This window comes from Melopsittacus undulatus, chromosome 7 (genome assembly GCF_012275295.1).
Source record: "Melopsittacus undulatus isolate bMelUnd1 chromosome 7, bMelUnd1.mat.Z, whole genome shotgun sequence".
In the NCBI taxonomy this organism is placed as follows: Eukaryota; Metazoa; Chordata; class Aves; order Psittaciformes; family Psittaculidae; genus Melopsittacus; species Melopsittacus undulatus.
This window is the reverse complement of record NC_047533.1, coordinates 21,354,540-21,374,389: the sequence shown is the minus strand read 5'-3', so window position 1 is coordinate 21,374,389 and position 19,850 is coordinate 21,354,540. Positions and strand designations below refer to the sequence as shown.

The window sequence follows — 19,850 nt, the reverse complement described above, 5'->3', positions numbered from 1 at the left end:
TCTTGGAAAAGCACAGCCTAGACTAGATTTCCCAGTACAAGTTTTGATGAGACCTTAACAGTAAATCATTACACTGTGTGAAACATTTTGTGGATCTTTTCAGATGAACTAGATCCTATTCATCTTATTCTGATTTCTTCACTTCTACTTGTTTTATCATATATATATATTCAGCTAACTTAGAGGAAACTACTATCACCATAATCTTGCCTCAGTTAGAATCAATATAATTTTCTGGAATCTTGTAATACAGTTACTATGTAAGAAGAAAAATTGTCAAGAAAATTGTTTACCACTTAGACTTAGTACCAGTTGTAAAACTGCAAGTTCCTTTGAAAAAAGTGGATGTGTACACTTATGTGGGGAAAAGAAATACTCTAGTATTACATATTCCATTCATGTGATTTTCTGTAGGAGATGGAAATACATGAGAGGTAGATAATAAATAGGGGCAATATTTTTTTTTCCTCTTGCTCTCATCTTTCCTTCCGTGGGAAAGGATTGGGATTGGGAAAAACTCAGCAATTCATTCTTATATAAGATCCTTCTTAAGTAAACATGGTATACTAAACCTGCTTTTATGCTACTTTGAAATATTCTGGAAAGTACTGTATTCTGGAAGGAAGTGGTAGTTGAAAAGTCTAAGTCATAAAAATTTGAAAATTGTATCTTGTCTATCTTGGTCTTTCCAAACCTGCTTTTTCTACAGTGAATGTTGTAGAAACCTTCTGAAATCTGCTTTAGTAAGCTTACAATGAAGCAATATTAAGATATAAATATTTTTAACCATTAATTAAGTTATTAAAAACACACCTTTACATAGAATCACATGCCTTGTAATTAGCAAAAATCCTTTCTCAGAAATTACCTTACTGTAGATAGCTACAAATTATGCATTAAAATCTTCCTATTTTAGGATCCTTAAATCAGTTTGAAAGTCTTAAAGAGATTTGTTTGTAACACTTCTAAGCCAATTACTTTATACTTATTTGCTTTTCTTTGTTGCTCTACCCAGAGGCTGTTCCACACTACTAGAGAATAGGCATTTTGCCTTTTTTTTTTTTCCTCTGGCTTCTTGGTAAGTATAAGTCTTTAAACAAACCATACTTGTTTTAGAAAAATAGCTGTATGAACTGACTCAATGGAATCCTATCATTTTGCTAACCAATATGCTAAATATTCTTGTCTAACTCTCGTGTTGCTTGCTTTCTTTGCATAGGGTAGATGATTTGCACATTTATGAACTATTAAGCATCTTCCATGCACTACCCTCAGGAGGCTCAATAAAGACATGAAATTATTTCTGCCTAGGTCAAATTTATTAATTTCAGTCTCTGCATAAAATTTACATTTTACTGCAGTGCAGGAGGAAGAAATTAAGTCAGGGTTAAAGGGGAACATAAATTGTTAGCTTTTGCCAGTTTATATTATCTTCTCTTACCACCCTCTGTGCTTCAGGAAATTTATTTTATCTTCATGTAATCGCCTTCCTGGATACAGTTGGTAAACAAGAACAATGCAGATAAAAGACAAAATAAACAAACATAAGGTCATGCCTTGCATACTACCTCCAGTATAAAATAAACATGAGAGTTTGATTGAAATTACCAATTAAAATACTGAAACTGCTTAAAATGATTGAGGGGTAACTCATACAAGAGTGATCTGGGGTCAGCTGCTGGATTGAATTCTCTCCATAGGCATACAGATTTAGACCTCTGCTTATGGAAGAATCTTGACACATCCATTAGGGAAGACCAGGCGATGTTAACCGAAAGCACAGAGAAAAAAAAAATTGCAATGTAAAGTTTACTTAAGAAAAAAAAAAGTTCTGGCCAGCCTGTATTCAGCAAAATTAAAGCCTGATCTGTAACTAAGGTAAAAAGATAGAAACAGCATTTTCTGCGGTGTTCAGTGAGAAATTGTACATAATGATTTGCAAGGTCTCTGTAGCAATACTGTATTTTGTAAAAAACAACAGAGAGGGGGTTCAGTTTGGATCCCTCTCCCCACAGATGTATTTTTCACATATTGCAACTGATGCAAATCTCAACTTAATGGCTGTTTTGTATCCTGCTTTTTTTAAACAAAAAATGTAGTGTGTGATCCAGACAGCTAAGGGATCAAATCTTTCTACTTCTTAGACATTCCTTCTTGAGAAGGGTTTGTTCTTGATCTATTGTTATGCTGAGATGGATAATTTGATTCACAGCTAGAAAGAGCTGGAGGTTTTAATTTAAAATTTTGCTCTGAAATGCTGAATTACTTGCATTATTCTTTTCACCATAGATGCTTTACTGTCATTTTAGGATTTGTTAATATTTCTAAGCTTGTAAAAAAATAACAACCTTGCTGATAATTAGAAAATTGCCATTCCATAATGGAAATACCTGAGCTTTTACTTAAGACTTGGTTTTCCCTTTAATATGAAGATTTTAGACACACCTTAATAAGAAGCCCTTTTGAATAGCAATCGGAAACAGCTAGCATTACAAGTACTTTAATTCTACGGCAAAAATAGCTGTATGCTGCCCTGAGTGATAATAATGTCTACTGAATTTCACTCTGTAGAGTGAATCTCAGCTGAAAATGTGGCCAGTTACAAAGCAAGTTTCATCTTTGCCATGTAAAATATAGGTTAAATATGCAAACTAGCATGTAATTTAATTCAGCAAAAGTGGAATAGCCTGTTAGAGAAAGTACACTGGAAAATGGGCAACCAGTTGAACATGTTATATTTTAATTTGCAGAGACAAAAGTGACAAGCAATTTATTTACATAAAACTGTACAAAAGCAAATTAAATTATGTAAATATTTCATAAATAGAGGTGGACTAGCGTTTAATACATTTTGTCATGTTTAGCATAGTTGCGTGCATAGTGACTCTTAATAAACAATGATAAATTGTTCTCTGCTTCACTATCAACATCCAAGTTGCAGAACAATAGTCAATGATTAATATTACAAACATATCATACCACATTGAATGCAAGTGCTTTAAAATTTAGGAAAAAGTTGTCTGAAAGCATACCCCAGGTAGATGGCGAACGTTGTCTTCTTCCTTGTGTTTATGATCTTCAGTCAATAATACAGCTTATCTGATGGACTTTCATTTATATTGCTATTTCATCTCGTTCATTCCTTAAAGAAACACTTATCACCAAGGAAACAAACGGGAAAGCATTTCATTGTTCAAGTTTCTTACAGTGTTTTGTGATGGCTGGATTTATGGCAAGGTCTTTATCCATGTTCTTTATCTTCCTGCTTGACAACTTCCTAGGGTAGCCTTTCAGCCAATAATTTCAATCCCATTTATGTTCTTTCCCCACGTAAAAATAATGTTTAACTTTACCTGAAACTCAGGCAGCAGGCCAGTCAGAAACCATATTGAATAAACATAGTGGATCTGAGATTCAGAATAAGCATTAGATTTTAGACCAAAGCTATTGAATTTTCTAATACACATAAAGTTCTATATTAATGCATCAATCTATGAAGGTGCCCTAATGTAAAATACATGCAAAGCTCATTGGAGTTTCCCATAGATGGAAATAAAAGGACGATTTCTATACTGTATAACTGAAATGTGATGATAACTAAAAGCAACTAAAAAAAAAAGTCCTTTTTTCCTGGCAACATGAACTGGTGACACCTTGCAAAATAATTATAGACTGACCACAGCTTTCCAGGCAGCAGAATTAAAAACAAATAAAAACAATCCCAAACCCTACACAAATAGTAATTAAAAAAAACCAATTAAAATCCTCAAGACCTACTTAAACCACAGCCTTATGTTAATATGCTTAAGACTGGTCCATCAACTGAGTTTGGCAAAAGGCTTGTTTTTAAATATATTATTTATAATTTCTGAGAAAATAAACACAGGTAAATATACAGGTTCAAAAATGTTGGGAATAGCCCCTTATCCCTCAGTGTCCAAAATCAACTACCATTTTACCATAATAATAGGTATAAAAGGCACAGTTGCATATTTTGCGTTCACCCTAATTATTTTTTATAGTTTTATTTGTTTATTTTTATACAAAAGCACTCTATTTATGGAGTGGCACCAGATTTAATCTATTTCAAATAAAGAGGAAAAAATACAAACACAAAATATATTTGTGTATCATGCCAGGTCAGAAGAGTAATCAGCATATTAATAGTGGCTAGTTCCACTAGAATTACTGTGAATGCTTACAGTAGATAGAATTAAAAAAAAAAATACTTTCACACACATTTTTTATCTAAGGAGATGCACACACGTAAAGTATTTAATGACTATCTTATGTGGTGCAAAAATTGGTGAGTGACTGCTGATCCGTTTAATCTGAAAGACTTCTATGACCTGTATTATTAGCCTTTGTAGAAAAAGTATCTAAGAATATATGGAACCAAGCTACCTAATTTCTTTTTGTGTGTGTATTACTAAATAAAACCTTATTAAAGGAAATTCTGTTGAACATTTGTGTTATGCAATTGTGTAATCTGTTGAAACGTGCAAGAAAAATGTGTTTACATTACATAAGCATTTTTAGAAGCATTTTTAAACAGGTACTTATAATACAAAGCAGCAACTGCTGTATGCAGTCTCATAACAATGTACTAGTTTGCATCTCTCCATATTACTTAAATTATTAAACACAAAACTGTTCAATCATTATTAATCTTTGATTTTAATATTTTGTTTCTAAAATGTGCCCATTCATCATAACTGCTATACACAGACTAATGTCACTTGAAGAAAGTAAACTTGAGGGGGGAGAATGAAATAGCCAATAATGGCACATATGAATTCAAAAGATAAATGTGATGAGTTGTATTGATTTACCAACCTCTATTTTAGAATTTTTAAGGTTATTTCTATGCAATTTTTCAAAGCAAGAAACTACCCAAACTACATTGTGACTACAGTATACTAGAGAGCCATCTAGCCATGCCTTAACACCAGGTTAAACAGCAAGGGATCTGAATGCTTTCCTCCTCCTTGAGCTGTCCTTGCTGTGTTCAATTGTTTTTGTCTGCATGTCTGGTCTTAGTCTAACATTATTACTACAGCTTCAGCTACAAAGCAACTGGTTGAAGTTGTGCATGTTTTTTTTTTTGCTTTTATTGCACAAATACCTGTTTCATTTCCTCTTCCTTTCAAGAAGTACTCACCATGAGAATTGTTACAGCCCAGAGCTCTTGCACACCATGGTAGCCTGGACTCCTCTTAACTTATCTTGACCTGCTAGGCAAGTATAATGCCACTGTTTATCAGACCATTTTCTATCTAGCCTAAATGTTCTGAGTCTTGATGCCATTTAGTATTGCACTTTTCTTGGTTTTAATACACTTGTGTTTCAAGAAAACCTTCATTTTATCTTTGATATAATTGAAGTTATTGTTAATCTGCAACAGTGATGACAAAAGACTTAGGATTCATTCCTTGCACTCTGAAAAGAAGTTTTTGTGTTTGACTTGTAATATTCTCTTGTCACTGTATCATCCCATTATCCACACTTTTCATCCCACCAAGCATTGTCATTAACACAGCCTTCTATTGCTACTGTTAGTTTTTAATCATGATCTTAAAAATTCCCTGGAACTAGCATATGCAGCATATCATATGCAGCATCTGCTGCAACATACTATGTAATTACAAAAAAAACCCATATCATTTCCTTTGGGCATTCAACTGAACTTCACTAGGAAAAAAAAATGTCATCTGGGCTTGTGAACTGTACTGCTGTGCAAAATGTAACTGAAGGTATGTTATGACTACATGTGTGTATTTGTAAATATACTAGTTTCCTAAGCCAAGCCCCAATACTTAGCAGTTCCCCTGATCCATTGTGTGATCTTTGGCCTTTTTGTTATTATGAGCTTCCCAGCTAGATGTTAGTCTTGCCCCAAATAATTATTCCAACAGGTTATCATTAATATCCTACAGTATATGTGTTACTAATTGTGTTTACGTTGAAGTAATCATTACAGAGAATGAGAGAAGGAGAGAAAGAGACACAAGCAAGAACACATTTGTTGTACGGACAAAACAGAACCAGAGTTTATGAATCATAGGAAAATATGCCATACTTTTGACTGCAGTCTCAGGCTGAATGTATTTCTGTTGCTTCCAGCCCCAGATGGGAGGTGAGAATATTAAAGCTGTGGTCTTCACAAAGTGCCTATTAATGAGTATTCATTTATCTCCATATCTGTATGATTTCTGAAGGATTGTCCCTGGTGGGGATCAGCAATATTTAGATGATATGTTTTGAATACATTTTCCCTGACCTGTTATCCTCAACAAGCCAAATGACAATCAAACAAAACAAGTGGCTTAACTCATGCTTCTGCAGAGGGGAAACAAGTGTGTTGTGCTCTTTTTAATCGAGCTTGTTACTATGGGAGGAATTTGCAACCATAGATTTAGGAAAAAAAAATCAGAGAGGGGGATTAGACATGCAAGTAAGAACATTTTCTACATTGTACAATATAGTCAGGCAGACAGTATAATTAAATGCCTGCTATGGAGGCAGAAGTGGCAGCTGGATCTCTGGATCTTTTGTCTCTTTGGTGGCCCCCTCTTTTTGTCTCTTTTTTTTTTGTTTGTTTGTTTTGTTAAAATTGTTTCCATTTTTTTTTTGCCCCTTTTCTTTCTTATAAATGGAACTGCTCTTTATGTAGGCTGTTCTTTAGCCTACAGGTAAACTTCTCTTCTAGTTAGAGTATTGACAGGCGATGGCTTGTATTCCCCTGTCTGTGTAAGGGGGATATCCTCTGGATTGCCATCTTCATTTTTGCTGAAACTAGCTGCACTGAAGGTCTCATAGGATGAGGTCAACTTTTTGTTAAGGAGGTTTCTGTTGCGATCACCCATGAGGGAAGCTTCTCCATTGGCCAGCTTTTCCTGACTGCCCCGTTCATCGACAGGCATAAAAGTGGAGAGTTTTGGCTGGCTCTTCTGCTTTCTTTCAGGAGAAGTGCGAACTGGCATCCAGCAGGAGTCCGAGTGGCCATATTCATCACACTCTCTGGTACACTTCCCTGTCAGGGCTACATCTGGTAGAGGCCTTGAATCTGAAAGTAAAATAGAGTTGTCTTTACAAATGAATAATATGACAATGACTTCCAGTGAAATTGAGAATTTTTAAATTCACAAAAGGTATTTTTAAAGGTCTCGGTACAAATGTTGCAATAAATTCCTCAGTAATAGGCTTTTTTTACATTGCATGTGCACATGGACTGCAAGCGTATCTGTACAGATATCCTCAACCTCAAGAATTGAAAAATAAAACTATTAAGCTACTTTTTCTACTTTTAAATCAATCTCAAAAGCATTTGGTATTTGGTACTGAATGAATTTTTTATTTCTGAAAGAGTCAACTAAGCACTCAATTCCATACAGCTGACTTGATTGAAATTATTAAAAATACCTTTCTTTGATTTTTTTCTAAAGAATGTTTTAATTTACATGAAAAGAACCTGAGGGCCTGCACCCCCAGAATAGTTATGGCCATGCTCAATGCCCTGCAAGTGAGAGCTCTGTTACTGACAATGGAACTCAATATGCTCATAACATAAATATCTGCTTGTATTTCTGATGACTGGGCATTCATTATTAGTACAAAAACTGTTATGTGAATTGCACAACCAATAATTAGTTGAAGCATACAAAACCCCTTGGTTATAAACTTAACTAACATGTATGGATAAAGCTGTTTTGTTTTGTGTGTGTGTACTTGTAAGAGCTTTCACTGAAAACTAGCAAAGTTCAGGGGACTGCAGGATTGACTCCTACCTGATAAAAACAGAGTTTGTAATTTTTGCATTTTGATACTCGCATTACAACTGAATTAAGAAGCTACATCAACTGTTTTAAATAACAAGCAAGATTCAAAACCTTACTTTTTTCAGTTATACCATACTTTATGATTTCCAAGAAATAGCTGGAGCTACCTACAAAGCAACAACATGATATTCAAATAATTAAAGTTGACAAAGAACAAAAATTGACAAGTAAATTAATTTTTCCAGTTTATTTGATATGATTTTCATATTATATGACTTACTTGATGACACTTTCAAGGTTTCTTTTATAAAAAAAAGTCTTAAAAAGGAGGAAGGACCTTCAACATGAAAATGCAGTAAGGTACTTTTTAGGGGCTGTGGCAATTTTCTGCCTTCTCACTATAACGCCCACATTTATGTGAACAGTTATCCTTATAAAATACCTTTCAAAGGCTTATTCAGCCTTCATTTTGTTACTTCAATTTTGCCTATTAATTCTTTGATTTCGGCTCCCGGATGACTGCTGAGATTAAAAAAAAAAAAAAAAAAAAGGAAGAAGAGCAACGTCAAATCCTTTGTCTTTTCCAGAGTAAACTGTTTTAATTTAAAGTATTTACAACAGGTGCTCGCAGAGAAAGAATATTTCATTTCAATATGTGCAGATTTAATTCTGATAGAATTGCAAAAGATTTTGAGTCAGGTTTATGTTCATCCTGCCCTGATTTTCTCACGCATTTAAGCATTCATTTAATTAGTTATTTCTTGCAGTACTGTAAAAAATATGCATATTATTTATTATTAACAGTTGCCAACATTTTTATGGAATCTGCTGTACTGTATAATATTTCTTATTTCAATATGGAATAGTTTTTAATGAGGAGAACAGTACTGATAGTTAGATAACTGAGTAACTCTGAGAAGTGTAAGGGTGGGAGGAAGAAACTGGGGGATATCTCCCCTCCCTGCCCCCCAGTTTTACATATTAAGGATTTTGTACTTAGCTATGATTGCCTCATTGTTTCAATGAAGAATGTAAAATCTATGGGCAGTTATCAGCCCATCAGTTTTCAAGATGACTGTGTTCTGGAGACAAAGGCAGAAGATTGGAATTGTAATATGAAAATTCTCCATTTGTCAGGTAAATCTAGTATTATTCTGGCAATCCCTAAAGGTAACAAGCTTAATTAACTGCTGAAGTGAACCTAATGTGCATTGATTTTTTTAAATAGAAAAACCCCTTTAATATTCTTATAACAGGGCAAATCCTGTTTCAATGTAAATCTCAATAAACTCTTCAAATAGCACCTTATTTCCAAAAAATGACCATTAAACAAGTTTACTCCTAGCATTTCTATTATTATACCAGCAAATGCTTATCAAAGCAATAAGTCTGACCTTTATTTAACACATAGGAGTATGTGTTTATTGGAAAGGGGTTTTATTGTTGTCTGTTTTTTCATATTATAACAGTTCATGTCTCCTTATATCTGGTGGTTTTAATGAGAACAAATACTGAGACAGCATTACTTGGATTGATAAAAGATATTTTCCTTACTAGTGATCACATACAACATTTTGTATTTTAGCACATCCCCTGTTCACTTCTGGGCAAACATTAGAATTTGTTATTGTAAAGCATAAATACTTGCTGTACAATTCAGTCTTATAGTGTTCTTTTATGAAGTGACAGCCTCGAAGTCATGTGGCTGGCTTGCCCTATTGGGTTATGTGATAAATTTTATCTTCACAACCACAAAAGAGCTCAGAGAGACACAGGCAGGTAAATACTAGCTTAAATAATACTCTGATGAGCTGTTCCATCAGCCCATCAGAGGTCCATCTGCCCAGGCCCAGGGTAGCACAGGTGTGTATAGTGGCAGATAAGAACCCAAATCAAGGACTAGGGAAAGCCCAACAGAGTCATCTGCTCCACTGCCCAGGTGTGAAACCTATCACTGTGAGTCATTGGCAGCTGCTCTCCAGATCACTTTTGTGTCTTAACAGGGAGATTACTGCCTAAGGTATGTAGGACACAATATGGGATATCTGGGAAAAGTAGTCTGGGCTAATACAGGACTTACGCAATATTTAGGGGAGCAACCAAAATGGGAACAAGTGAGGGTTTTAAGTGATTTGGGGAGGAACAAGAGTGGAAAAACAGAGATATAAGGGGATAAAAGGGCCAGTCACATATAAACAGTTTGATGATTAACAAGTTTGTCTGGTGTGTCCTGTATGTGATCAATACTGTCTGTCCTATCTTCCTTTTAAATTCCTTTCTAATTTTTTCCTGGGTATGAGCCCTTTATTATGTGTGTATATATGTGTATACATATATGTGTGTCTGCTCTCACTAGTGGGCTTCCATCCTGTCCAGCAAGATAAGGGAGCAGATTGAGGCCACTGGTACTGTGGCCTCACTGGTGTTTCATGTGAGTTCCCCCAGTCTCTGTGGTCTATGTGGCCAACTGTGTATATATTTGATGTATGTGTGTGCTCTGTGTGTGTGCCTACTTGGAAAACATATTCGTCTTTGATACTAGTTGGACCTCGGGACATGGAGCAGCAGCAGTAGCCTTGTCCCCCTCGGGCTGTCAGATCCGGTGTGATATATTTTCCTCTAAAACACTCTTCAATTAATATTTGGCACATACAGTTAATGTAGCTTTCTACTCCATTACTTTCTTGCATCTCTTCCAAGAACTTGAATCAGTACAGCATTTAAGCACACATTAACTCTAACATGTTTTGAAACCTGTTGCATTTTAACTGCTCTTCTGCTTCAAAAAAAAATGACATAATGTCAGCATTCAGTTGGGGAAAAGCAGTGAAGGGAAGGAGAGAATGTTTTGTATGTGTGTGTATTATTTCAGAATATGAATAAAATATTCAGTGCTGTTGGGACTAAATTACTACCAGTACCTAAACTAGACAGTTAAGAAAAACTTGGGTACTTTCTGTACCCTGCAGTAGATAACACAGATTCAACCATTGTTTTGAATGAACTGCCACACCACTTTAGCTACAAAGTAATTAACTGTATTTTTCCTAATTCCCTGAATAGATTGATCTTCTTTTGCAAAGCAGTGTCTTTATGCTCCACTTTTTACATTTTCTAGTTGTGAAGAATCTCTGAATTTGAAAAAAATACCATAACCTCTTGTCCTCTAGCATAATTTATATCCAAATATATGTCTCTAAGTGATGTGCTTTTTTAAGTATTTCTCAGTTTAAAAGCTAAACACTTTAGTAGCAGCCACACTGCCAGCTGACAAACCTAACGGGATATGACACAGAAAAGAGTTTGTCAGCACAACTGGCAAACCATCAAAGAAAAGTATAACAGATTTCTACCAGTTACATATCTAGAAACTTACTCAAGTAAATGCTTAAAATGCCAGTTATTAGTATACAAATTTTATCATAACACTAATTAGTCAAAAAGTAAACCTGGAAGGATAGTATCTCTTATCCTATGTAAATTTGCAGATTTGGGTTTAGGTTTTAACTGCTTATACATACACTACTCAAATATAAGCTTCTATTTGCATAAAATTGTCTTCAGAATTACAATGGAAAACATTACTTTCAAACATACCTTCTTCTTATGATGTCTCTACATCAGAACTAGCTATTGCTTGACGATTTACAAAGACATTGAAAGCCCACTCCCTAAAATGCAGATATTTAGACAAGTTTTTAGTTGCACATGCAAATGGATACTTCAGAAGTGAATCTTTATGAAGCAGATTTCACTTGCAACTGCTCAGATTTCATCTAAAAAAATCTGGAGAGCACTAATCTATGGGGTCTTGCAACCTATTTCTTCACTGCATCTGATATAAGCTTCCACCACCAATTTCCAAAGCTAGCTGTTAACTATAATTAATTTCTGAGAGGGTAATAGCTTATGTTTTCCATAAAACTTTGTACAACAGCGTTCAAATGAATGGAGTTAGTTATAAGCATGCTCATATTTCTGCTGATTTTTGCTGACTTGCTTTAGGGCCAGAAGGATTGCCTGTTATCAAAAATTGAAGGCAACTACCATGGCAGTGTGGCAGAGCAAATAGGATGCTCTATATCCAGTTTAAAGCCAAATATTTAACAACCAAAATATTCCACCCAAGCAATTTTCCATTATTTTCTCTCTTCCCATTCTTTACCAAAGAAGGTAAATGTATTTAATAAAGTACAGAGAAATACTGCATGAGCACAGTAGTCAAAATGCATATGTTGCAAGTTACATGCATTTTTGTGCACACACATTTCAGAAATATGATTCAGGATGCACATTCACTCTGGCCCTGCTCAGCGCATTTTTTTAACAACCAGTCTTGTACAATAGGTTTCATACAAATCCAGTGTTATCAACTAGTCATGACATGGTCCTAGCACATACACTCTTTCAGAGAAAGATGCAAGGAGATTTTCTTATTATTATCTTTTGTAAGCCACACACAAAGCCTATGGTAAAAAGAGACTTTAGATGTACTTAAGTAGTCAAAAGCTCTGTTCTACTTTTCCCTGGAGACGGAAAAGCCTCTGAAGCAATACTGATATACTAACTGGCTTCAATAATGAGAACATTCCCAGAAAGAACTCTGTGCCCAGAAAACATTCCTTCCTGTAGACCTTTACTTGGAGGACAGAAGCTATACAGATGCAAAAGTGCATCTGTAAACCATGAAGCTTGGTCACAGGATCTAAGAAGTCATTGGCAGATGAGTTCTAAATAGAATCTATGACAAATCAATGACTGCATGCAGATTTTGTTTCCTTTTCCCATTGATGGGCCCATGGCATCCCTGCATGGTTCCAGTTACTGAGGATCTGTAAAGAATGGCTGTGCAGTAGTTCCAGACTACTGTGAGAAAAGAAAAACTATAACACAGTAATGATATAGACCATGCTTTGAATGAGCTGCTTTTCATATCACCTCTTCCTGAACCCTGTACACAAATACACTGTTTTCAGTGGACTATGCAAATTCAAGTGAAACACCAATAATACTATGCAATTAAACAGCAGTCTATTTACATAGCTTTTATGTTAAATGCTTGTCTGTTTTATGAGCTGTGTGATTGGAGACACAATTGAGTTTTTAAAGCATAACAAGTATTGAGTGTATGATCAGAGAAGAATAATGCAGAAAATAGCTTAAAGGGTACATATTGTAGAAAATCACTGTTTAAGTGGGGGAAAAACACACCTAAGCTATAGTGATACACAGCTACTGCCTTTGAAATTCCTGCTTCCTAATTGCAATAATTCAGGAACTGCACCTCAGTTAGTACTCTGGCATAGTCTGACAGGCCAAGACACTATTAAAATGCTTAAACATGTTTGAAGGCATCAGCAATTCCTTTCTCTGCACCTTAGGCTGAATACAGTTAAACAGCAAATGAACATATCTCAAGAAACATTTAGTGCCCCAAGGCTTGGACTGCTGTCATTCTGAATGTGGTATTATTGTGTTCTGCAGAGACATAGCATGCCATCTCTAAAACAGTCCTACTGAATAAAGTCAAACACAAATCCACTGTTTAAGATATGTCAACTGCAAGGAAGTAATGAATATATTAATTGGCTTTGGACTAGACTAATCTTGTTTATATAATGCCTAATTCTGAAATTCTTTTCAGTGCTTAAGAAAATACTTCAGAATGCAAAAAGGCTTACATGTGTGTTGGCTGAATAATTAATACAGTGAGACAAACTATGACAGAAGGCTATAAAATAATGAATTCTGAAGGAACATAGAAATAAAGTGAGAATTTTCAGTAATTAACTTGAAAAACAGTAAAATAAAAGTATCACTTGAATAGTTCCTTAAAACAAGACTCACTGCTGTATCATGTCAAAAGTCCAAGTATTTACTAGGTTTCAAGAGAGACTAGAGTTTTCAAATCTAACATGAGATACTATATACTCCTCTACCACTAAACCAAATAAAAATACCATAAGCAAATGAAAAAAAATACCCTGAGTCAGGTAACTGATTCTTTAACATTCGAAAAAAGCTCATGCTAGATTAATGAAAGTGAGTTAGCCAGAAGAGAAGGCAGCTGAAGGAGAAAACAGCAATTTTTATGTATCTAAAAAACAAGAGTGGGAACAATACAGTTTGCATGCCCATAGTGAAAAAAAAAAAATAAAATAATTACTTGATTGCAACAATGAAAAATCAGGTTAGAAATTAGAAAAAAAACTTTGAGGATAAATGTAGTGATGGAATGTTACAGAGTCTTCACCACTCAGAGGTTTTCATGAATGTCTAGAAAAACTCCCAAAGGTAACATTAACATGGCCAATCCTAACTATCCTATCTTGGGAAAGCAAAGCAAGGGTGCACTAAATGACCTCTAAAGGTTCCCTTCAGCTCTGCAATTCTGTTAATATAATTACCAACTTTTATGTACTTTGGCATCAATCCAATCCTTAACTGTTTCTGGGTTAGGATTCTTGATTTATTCTGTCATAAATCAACCTTGGAAGTTGGGTTTAGGTTCAGCTAAAAGTCTCTTTCGGAACAACATCCTTCTTTAAATTTTATGTTAATAGAATTACAAACAAAAAACCAAGATGGTGAGATCATTTAAGGTAGGTATTAATCAAAGGAATACAGAAACAAAAAGCCAGTAATGCTAAAAAAACCACCTAAACACTCTGAAGAGATGATAACCTATCATCTAGAAAATCATCTTGCCTAAATCCCAACACATTCATTCCATTTTATGTTCTCATCAAAAAGATGAATACTGCTTCTATCTGAAGTGTTGCAAAACAAATATTTTGCGTCTGAAGTCTATTAAATCTGAAACTGGTGTAAGAAGGAATCTGAAGTAAAAAAAAGTTTGGGTTGGAAGAGATATTAAAGATCATCTGGTTCCAACCCCCCTGCCATGAGAAGGGACACCTCCCACTAGACCAGGTTGCTTCAAGCCCCTCCAACCTGGCCTCAAACACTGCCAGGGATTGGGCATCCACAGCCTCTAGAACGACCATGTTCCAGTGACTCACCACCCTCACAGTGAAAAACTTCTTCATAATACCTAGTCTAAATCTACCCTCTTTCAGTTTAAAACAATTACTCTTTGTCCTATCACTGTATGTCCTTGCAGAAAGTCCCACTCCAGATTTCTTGTAAGCCCTGCTTAGGCATTGGAAGGCTTCTCTAAGATCTCAGAGTCTTCTCCAAGCTGAACAAGCCCAACTCTCTCAGAGTTTCTTCAAAGGAGGAGTGCTCCATCCATTTGATCGTCTTTGTGGCCCTGCTCTGGACTCACTCAAGCAGGTCTATGCCCTTCTGTTGGTGGCCCCAGAGCTGAATGAAGTACTCTAGGTGGGATCACACCAGAGCAGAGGGGCAGGATCGCCTCCCTTGATTTGCTTGCCACACTCCTTTTGATGCATCCCAGCATACGGTTGGCTTTCTGCAAGCATACACTCCTGGGTCATGTTGAGCTTTTCATCAACCAACACTTCCAAAAAGTCCTCCTCAGGGTTGCTCTCAGTCTATTCTCTGCCCAGCCTGTTGTTATGTTTGGGATTGCTCTGACTTAGGTGCAGGACCTTGCACATTTCAACAATGTTTACTTTATATATGATTCTTTTTGTTCTGTTTAGTCTTGCATGATACCTGCCTCTGTTTTAGGGAGGAATTGAGTCAAATTAGATAAAGAATGTGTGAGATTTTGATTTTTTTTTTTTTTTAGATTAAACAGGCTATACCAGACTACATAGCTGTCCAACATGACAGATATGCAACCCAAGAAATATTATCCAAGCAATAAAATTCCTAGCTTAGATTCCACAGTTATTTCTATGACAATTGTCTCAAGGAGGTTTAGATCCAATATTCTTTAAATATTCCCCTAATTATAGAATAATTCCATGGAAAATGTTTCCTATCTAAATTAATGACTGTACCGGCTTAGTGATATTCCACCTGTGATCTTCAAGGAATCGTCAGTATTTCACTCTTGGCTGCATTTTTTTTTTTACACTAAAAAAATAGTTGCATTCTTCCAGCCCTGAATCATATTAATCAGTTGGTTGTCAGTGGAAAATCATAATACAGGTTACATACAATATTGTGTGTAAGTACAATCAAATCCAACAGACCTAATTCTAGACAAATTCTAATTTAAAACCCTGATTACATTGTAATATAAAAGAAGGTAGATTGGAAGCAGTTTTCTCTTAAGTTTTATTCATCCTGTAGTTCAGACTTCATTTCTTTTTCATTTACATGATCTATTGCATATATATATATATATATATAAAATGAGGACTAAGAAGTGTCAGCTTATGTGATACCAGTGGTGAATACTGTACTAAATACACCAAGTTGAATTTAAATTCCTTAGATTTTAATTCTCTAGATATAAATGTAATTGCTACAAAACTGCTTGTAATCCTGTTAAGTACTTCGATATCCTGATTTACTTTTATTACTGAAATGGCAACATATCTTTCAGAAAAGTAGGATGTACTATGGTTTCCTGAAGTAGCATAGACATTAAGATGTAGAAAACATTTAAGATACCTAATTGTTCTGCCAATCTGATGCTAAAGTATTAATCTGTCACTGTCAAATTACATGTTTTTTTCTTTTTTCAGTAAAATGTGTCAGTGCTTAACAAACTCTGAGCAGAAACAATTGGAAGATTAATTAAAAGTTAGCTCTCCTGAAGATGACTTAAGTGTGAATTAGGGCTCAAACGTCAACATAATTTCCTTGATACTCATGCCAAAGTGATGGGACTGCAGGAGCTCTAAGGGAAGAGAGTAGCTACCAGTCATTACCTCATCTCAGCTGTATACTGTTTCTTCCCTTTAATTAATTTTTTGTTTATAAGGATTTAATAATGTATTTTCTTCATCAGGAGTGGACACCAGGTATGAAAACTAGTGCTTTTACCACAGAAGAGAAAAAGGTTACACGATTTCCCTTTGTTTCCCTCCAATTTATTCCCATCTCATTGAAAAGGCAACTTCTTTTTGGAGACTCTCAGTGTTTCCTAGGGGATATTAATGAATGCACTGCTTCCATTTAGAAACTAAAGCACAATCCTAAAAGATGTTTAATGCCATTAGATCTCATTGGTATCTCACAAATATCTTGGAGGATATCCAGAACCGATGAAGTTGAAAGTTGAATATGTAAGAAAAAATCAATTATTTGACAGAGCTGCAAGCTGTTTTGTAAGAATGATGTTTCATTTGAGTGATATAATAATGCACTAAATATGACTGAAATGTTCAAAGGGTGACTGATTATAAAAACACATACATACGAACACACAGAGCTGCTTAGTTGTTTATCCTAAACAATGGGGGGAAAACCAACAAACAAACAGCAAAACTGAACCACTTGTGACTATGGACAACAGATAAAACAAAAAAAAATAAAGTTCTGGTTGAATGTTTCTGTGTTTAAGAATAGGCTTTAAGGGAGAATACTGATTTCTTTCACATCTCTCAGTGAGTTACATTCTTTTTTCTTAGAGAATTCTTTTGCCACATGAGATAGTAATTTGAACTGACTATCTTGATAGAACCACTGTACTCCTGAAAATGTATTGCTTTATACAGTTCTACTTCATGCAGCAACATATTTCTGGATTCTGGATTTTATTTCATTCCTGCATATACAGAAGAAAATATAATAACATATTAAGTAGCAGTCCTGCTTTCATAAAAGGGGAATTACTCATGTTCCCATGAGGTTTTCAGTGTGACTCATGTAATTTTATTTTGTTACAAGTCATAGACCCTCCAAGGTTGAACTTGAAAAGTAACTGTAAAAATGTGCTGAAGCTCTGTTAATTTACATTATGTTATTTTCAAATGGGGGGAAGAAGAAAGTTCTCCATGCTCTGCATGCAAATGATCATCTAAATGCAGAGCTCAGTATGAAGCCAAAACAAATAACTTCTGACTACTTGTCTTTTTTGTAGCTGTCAAGAGGAGGTTGTGTTGTAAGAAGAAATATAGCAGCCAAGTGAAGGATCAGTTTAAACTTTTATGTCACATAAAGGGAACGTTATCCTACACAAATGAAAAAAAAAAATGCTCACTTATCTGCTCTTGTTGTATATGTTTCTCTCACAAATACGCATGTAAATTTGGAATCTTATTTACTTAATCATGCTACCAATATCTGGGATACAAAACAAAATTTAATTCAATTCTGTGAATTGAAGAGTACAAAGAATGCATTTTCATTCCTTTAGCAGATTTACATGGAAAAAAACCTAAATGAGTGTTAAAAGTAGAAATAAATAACACTTTAAGATTATTGTATTAAGCATATTTTCCCTGTTTCTATAAGTATACTCCAGAAGAAAGAGGTTATCCTTTATAAAAGTGCTCATTTTCATTAATCATGAAGCATAACAGAAGTATAAAAGCATAGAACTCAGGAGTAAATGGTAATAATTCCACATGTCACACGGAAATGAAATTTTTTACTGATTAGCTAGTTACACACTCTTGGCTCAAATTCCCTGTCAGTGTCATGAGCCATAGTGTCTTTAAATCAGTTATTTGGGAACCATCAACTTTTCCTAAGAAGAGGCAAAATCTAATTAATCCAGCTAAAAAAGTTTTTACTTTTGTTATGAGTACTAATGATTTCTCATTGAAATGATGCTGGGGAGGGGAAGTGTTAGGGGGGAGCATAATTTGTTGTTAATGCTGGTTTTATACTAAGTGTGTGGAAAAGCCTTCACACCTCAAAAAATTGAGAGGCAAATATAGAAAGATCACAAATCTCTCAGTGTGATTTATGAACTCCTCAAAGGATTTTTTTTTATTATTTTTTATTGATTTTCTAGCTGTGTGTGCAGATTAAAGCTAGTGAATTAATTACAAATAAAAGCTCAGAATGGTTACATACTTATGACAGATTAATCTGGGTTACAGTCCATTAGTAATTAAGTATTAAGCACAACACTAATTGCCCTTGTGCATGTACAGTAGATAGACTGCAATCATACACATGAATCACAGGCATACTATACTAAGAGATTAGAGTGACACTGTTTATCTCACTATAGAATGGAAAAGTATAATGCTTTTTTATACTAATGGAAAGCATAGACGTTTGAATGATACAAAGCACAGAAGAGAAAAATTAAGTTTTACTTGCAAAAACTAAGTCCGTCAGAAATAGCAGCCTCAATCCTTCTCGAGAGAGGGGAAATCTAATGGTGCCTGTGGTGTGTATCATATATTTTTGATCCCTGCCCTTGACCCTGTGTATCCTGCAGCCTTTCATTCACTCACTAACTATGGGAGACAAAGAATTCTTACCTTGCAAACTGAACTGTGTCTTGATGAAAGTTAAAGGCAAGATTGGACTTCAACAGATTGTCTAAGCATATTAGTCAGGAGCTCCAAGACGAAAATACTGGGGTTTTGATTGCTTCACCATCTACTAAGTAATATTTTCTTCAAATTTCCTAAGCTACTTAATGGCCAACTGAGCATATTCACCTACAGAATTCTTGAGATATTCCTCCAAAATACGTTAAATATTTCCTAGCCCCAAAGTAAAAATGGAATAATATTTGTCAGAAGTGATTCTAGAGGAAGCAGTCTTTAACAAATCCATTCTTTTGGTTTAAAAATGTTTAATATGCAATTTTTCTGCTCTTGTGTTTTGCAGCACAATATTAAAATTAGTCATTATGTTTTTGCTTAGCTTTGGTAGCTAAAGTATATATCCATACCCATAAAATTTTAAATCTCAGAAAGTAGTCCATTGTTCTCAGTTTGTGGTATTTCCAGATTTCTTAAGAAGTACAGTACATATACTTTGGACTACGGCTTCATAGCTAACATCTGCTTTTTAAAGAATGAAATAGATAAACTCCAGCTTGTCTCACTGTTGTGGTTTAAGCCCTGCTGGTAACTCAGAACCACACAGCAGCTTGCTCACTCCCCACCTTTTCCTCCCTGCTCCCAGCGGGATGGGGAGAAAAATTGAAAGAATGTAAATCACACAGGTTGAGATAGGAACAGTCCAGTAACTAAGGTGAAACACAAACCCACTACTGCTACC

General features: G+C 35.0%; 1 protein-coding gene across 2 annotated transcripts in view; it reads right to left on the bottom strand.

The window, feature by feature from the left end:
• Positions 1-2,718: 2,718 nt before the first annotated feature.
• PCDH7 (protocadherin 7) overlaps positions 2,719-19,850 on the bottom strand; it is a 290,346-nt gene continuing 273,214 nt past the window's right edge. For both annotated transcript variants that reach the window (XM_013128453.3, XM_005146702.3), the window contains one exon: positions 2,719-7,066. In XM_013128453.3, coding sequence (XP_012983907.1) covers positions 6,687-7,066 — 380 coding nt within the window. In that variant the 3' untranslated portion in view covers positions 2,719-6,686. The remainder of the gene's footprint in view (positions 7,067-19,850) is intronic.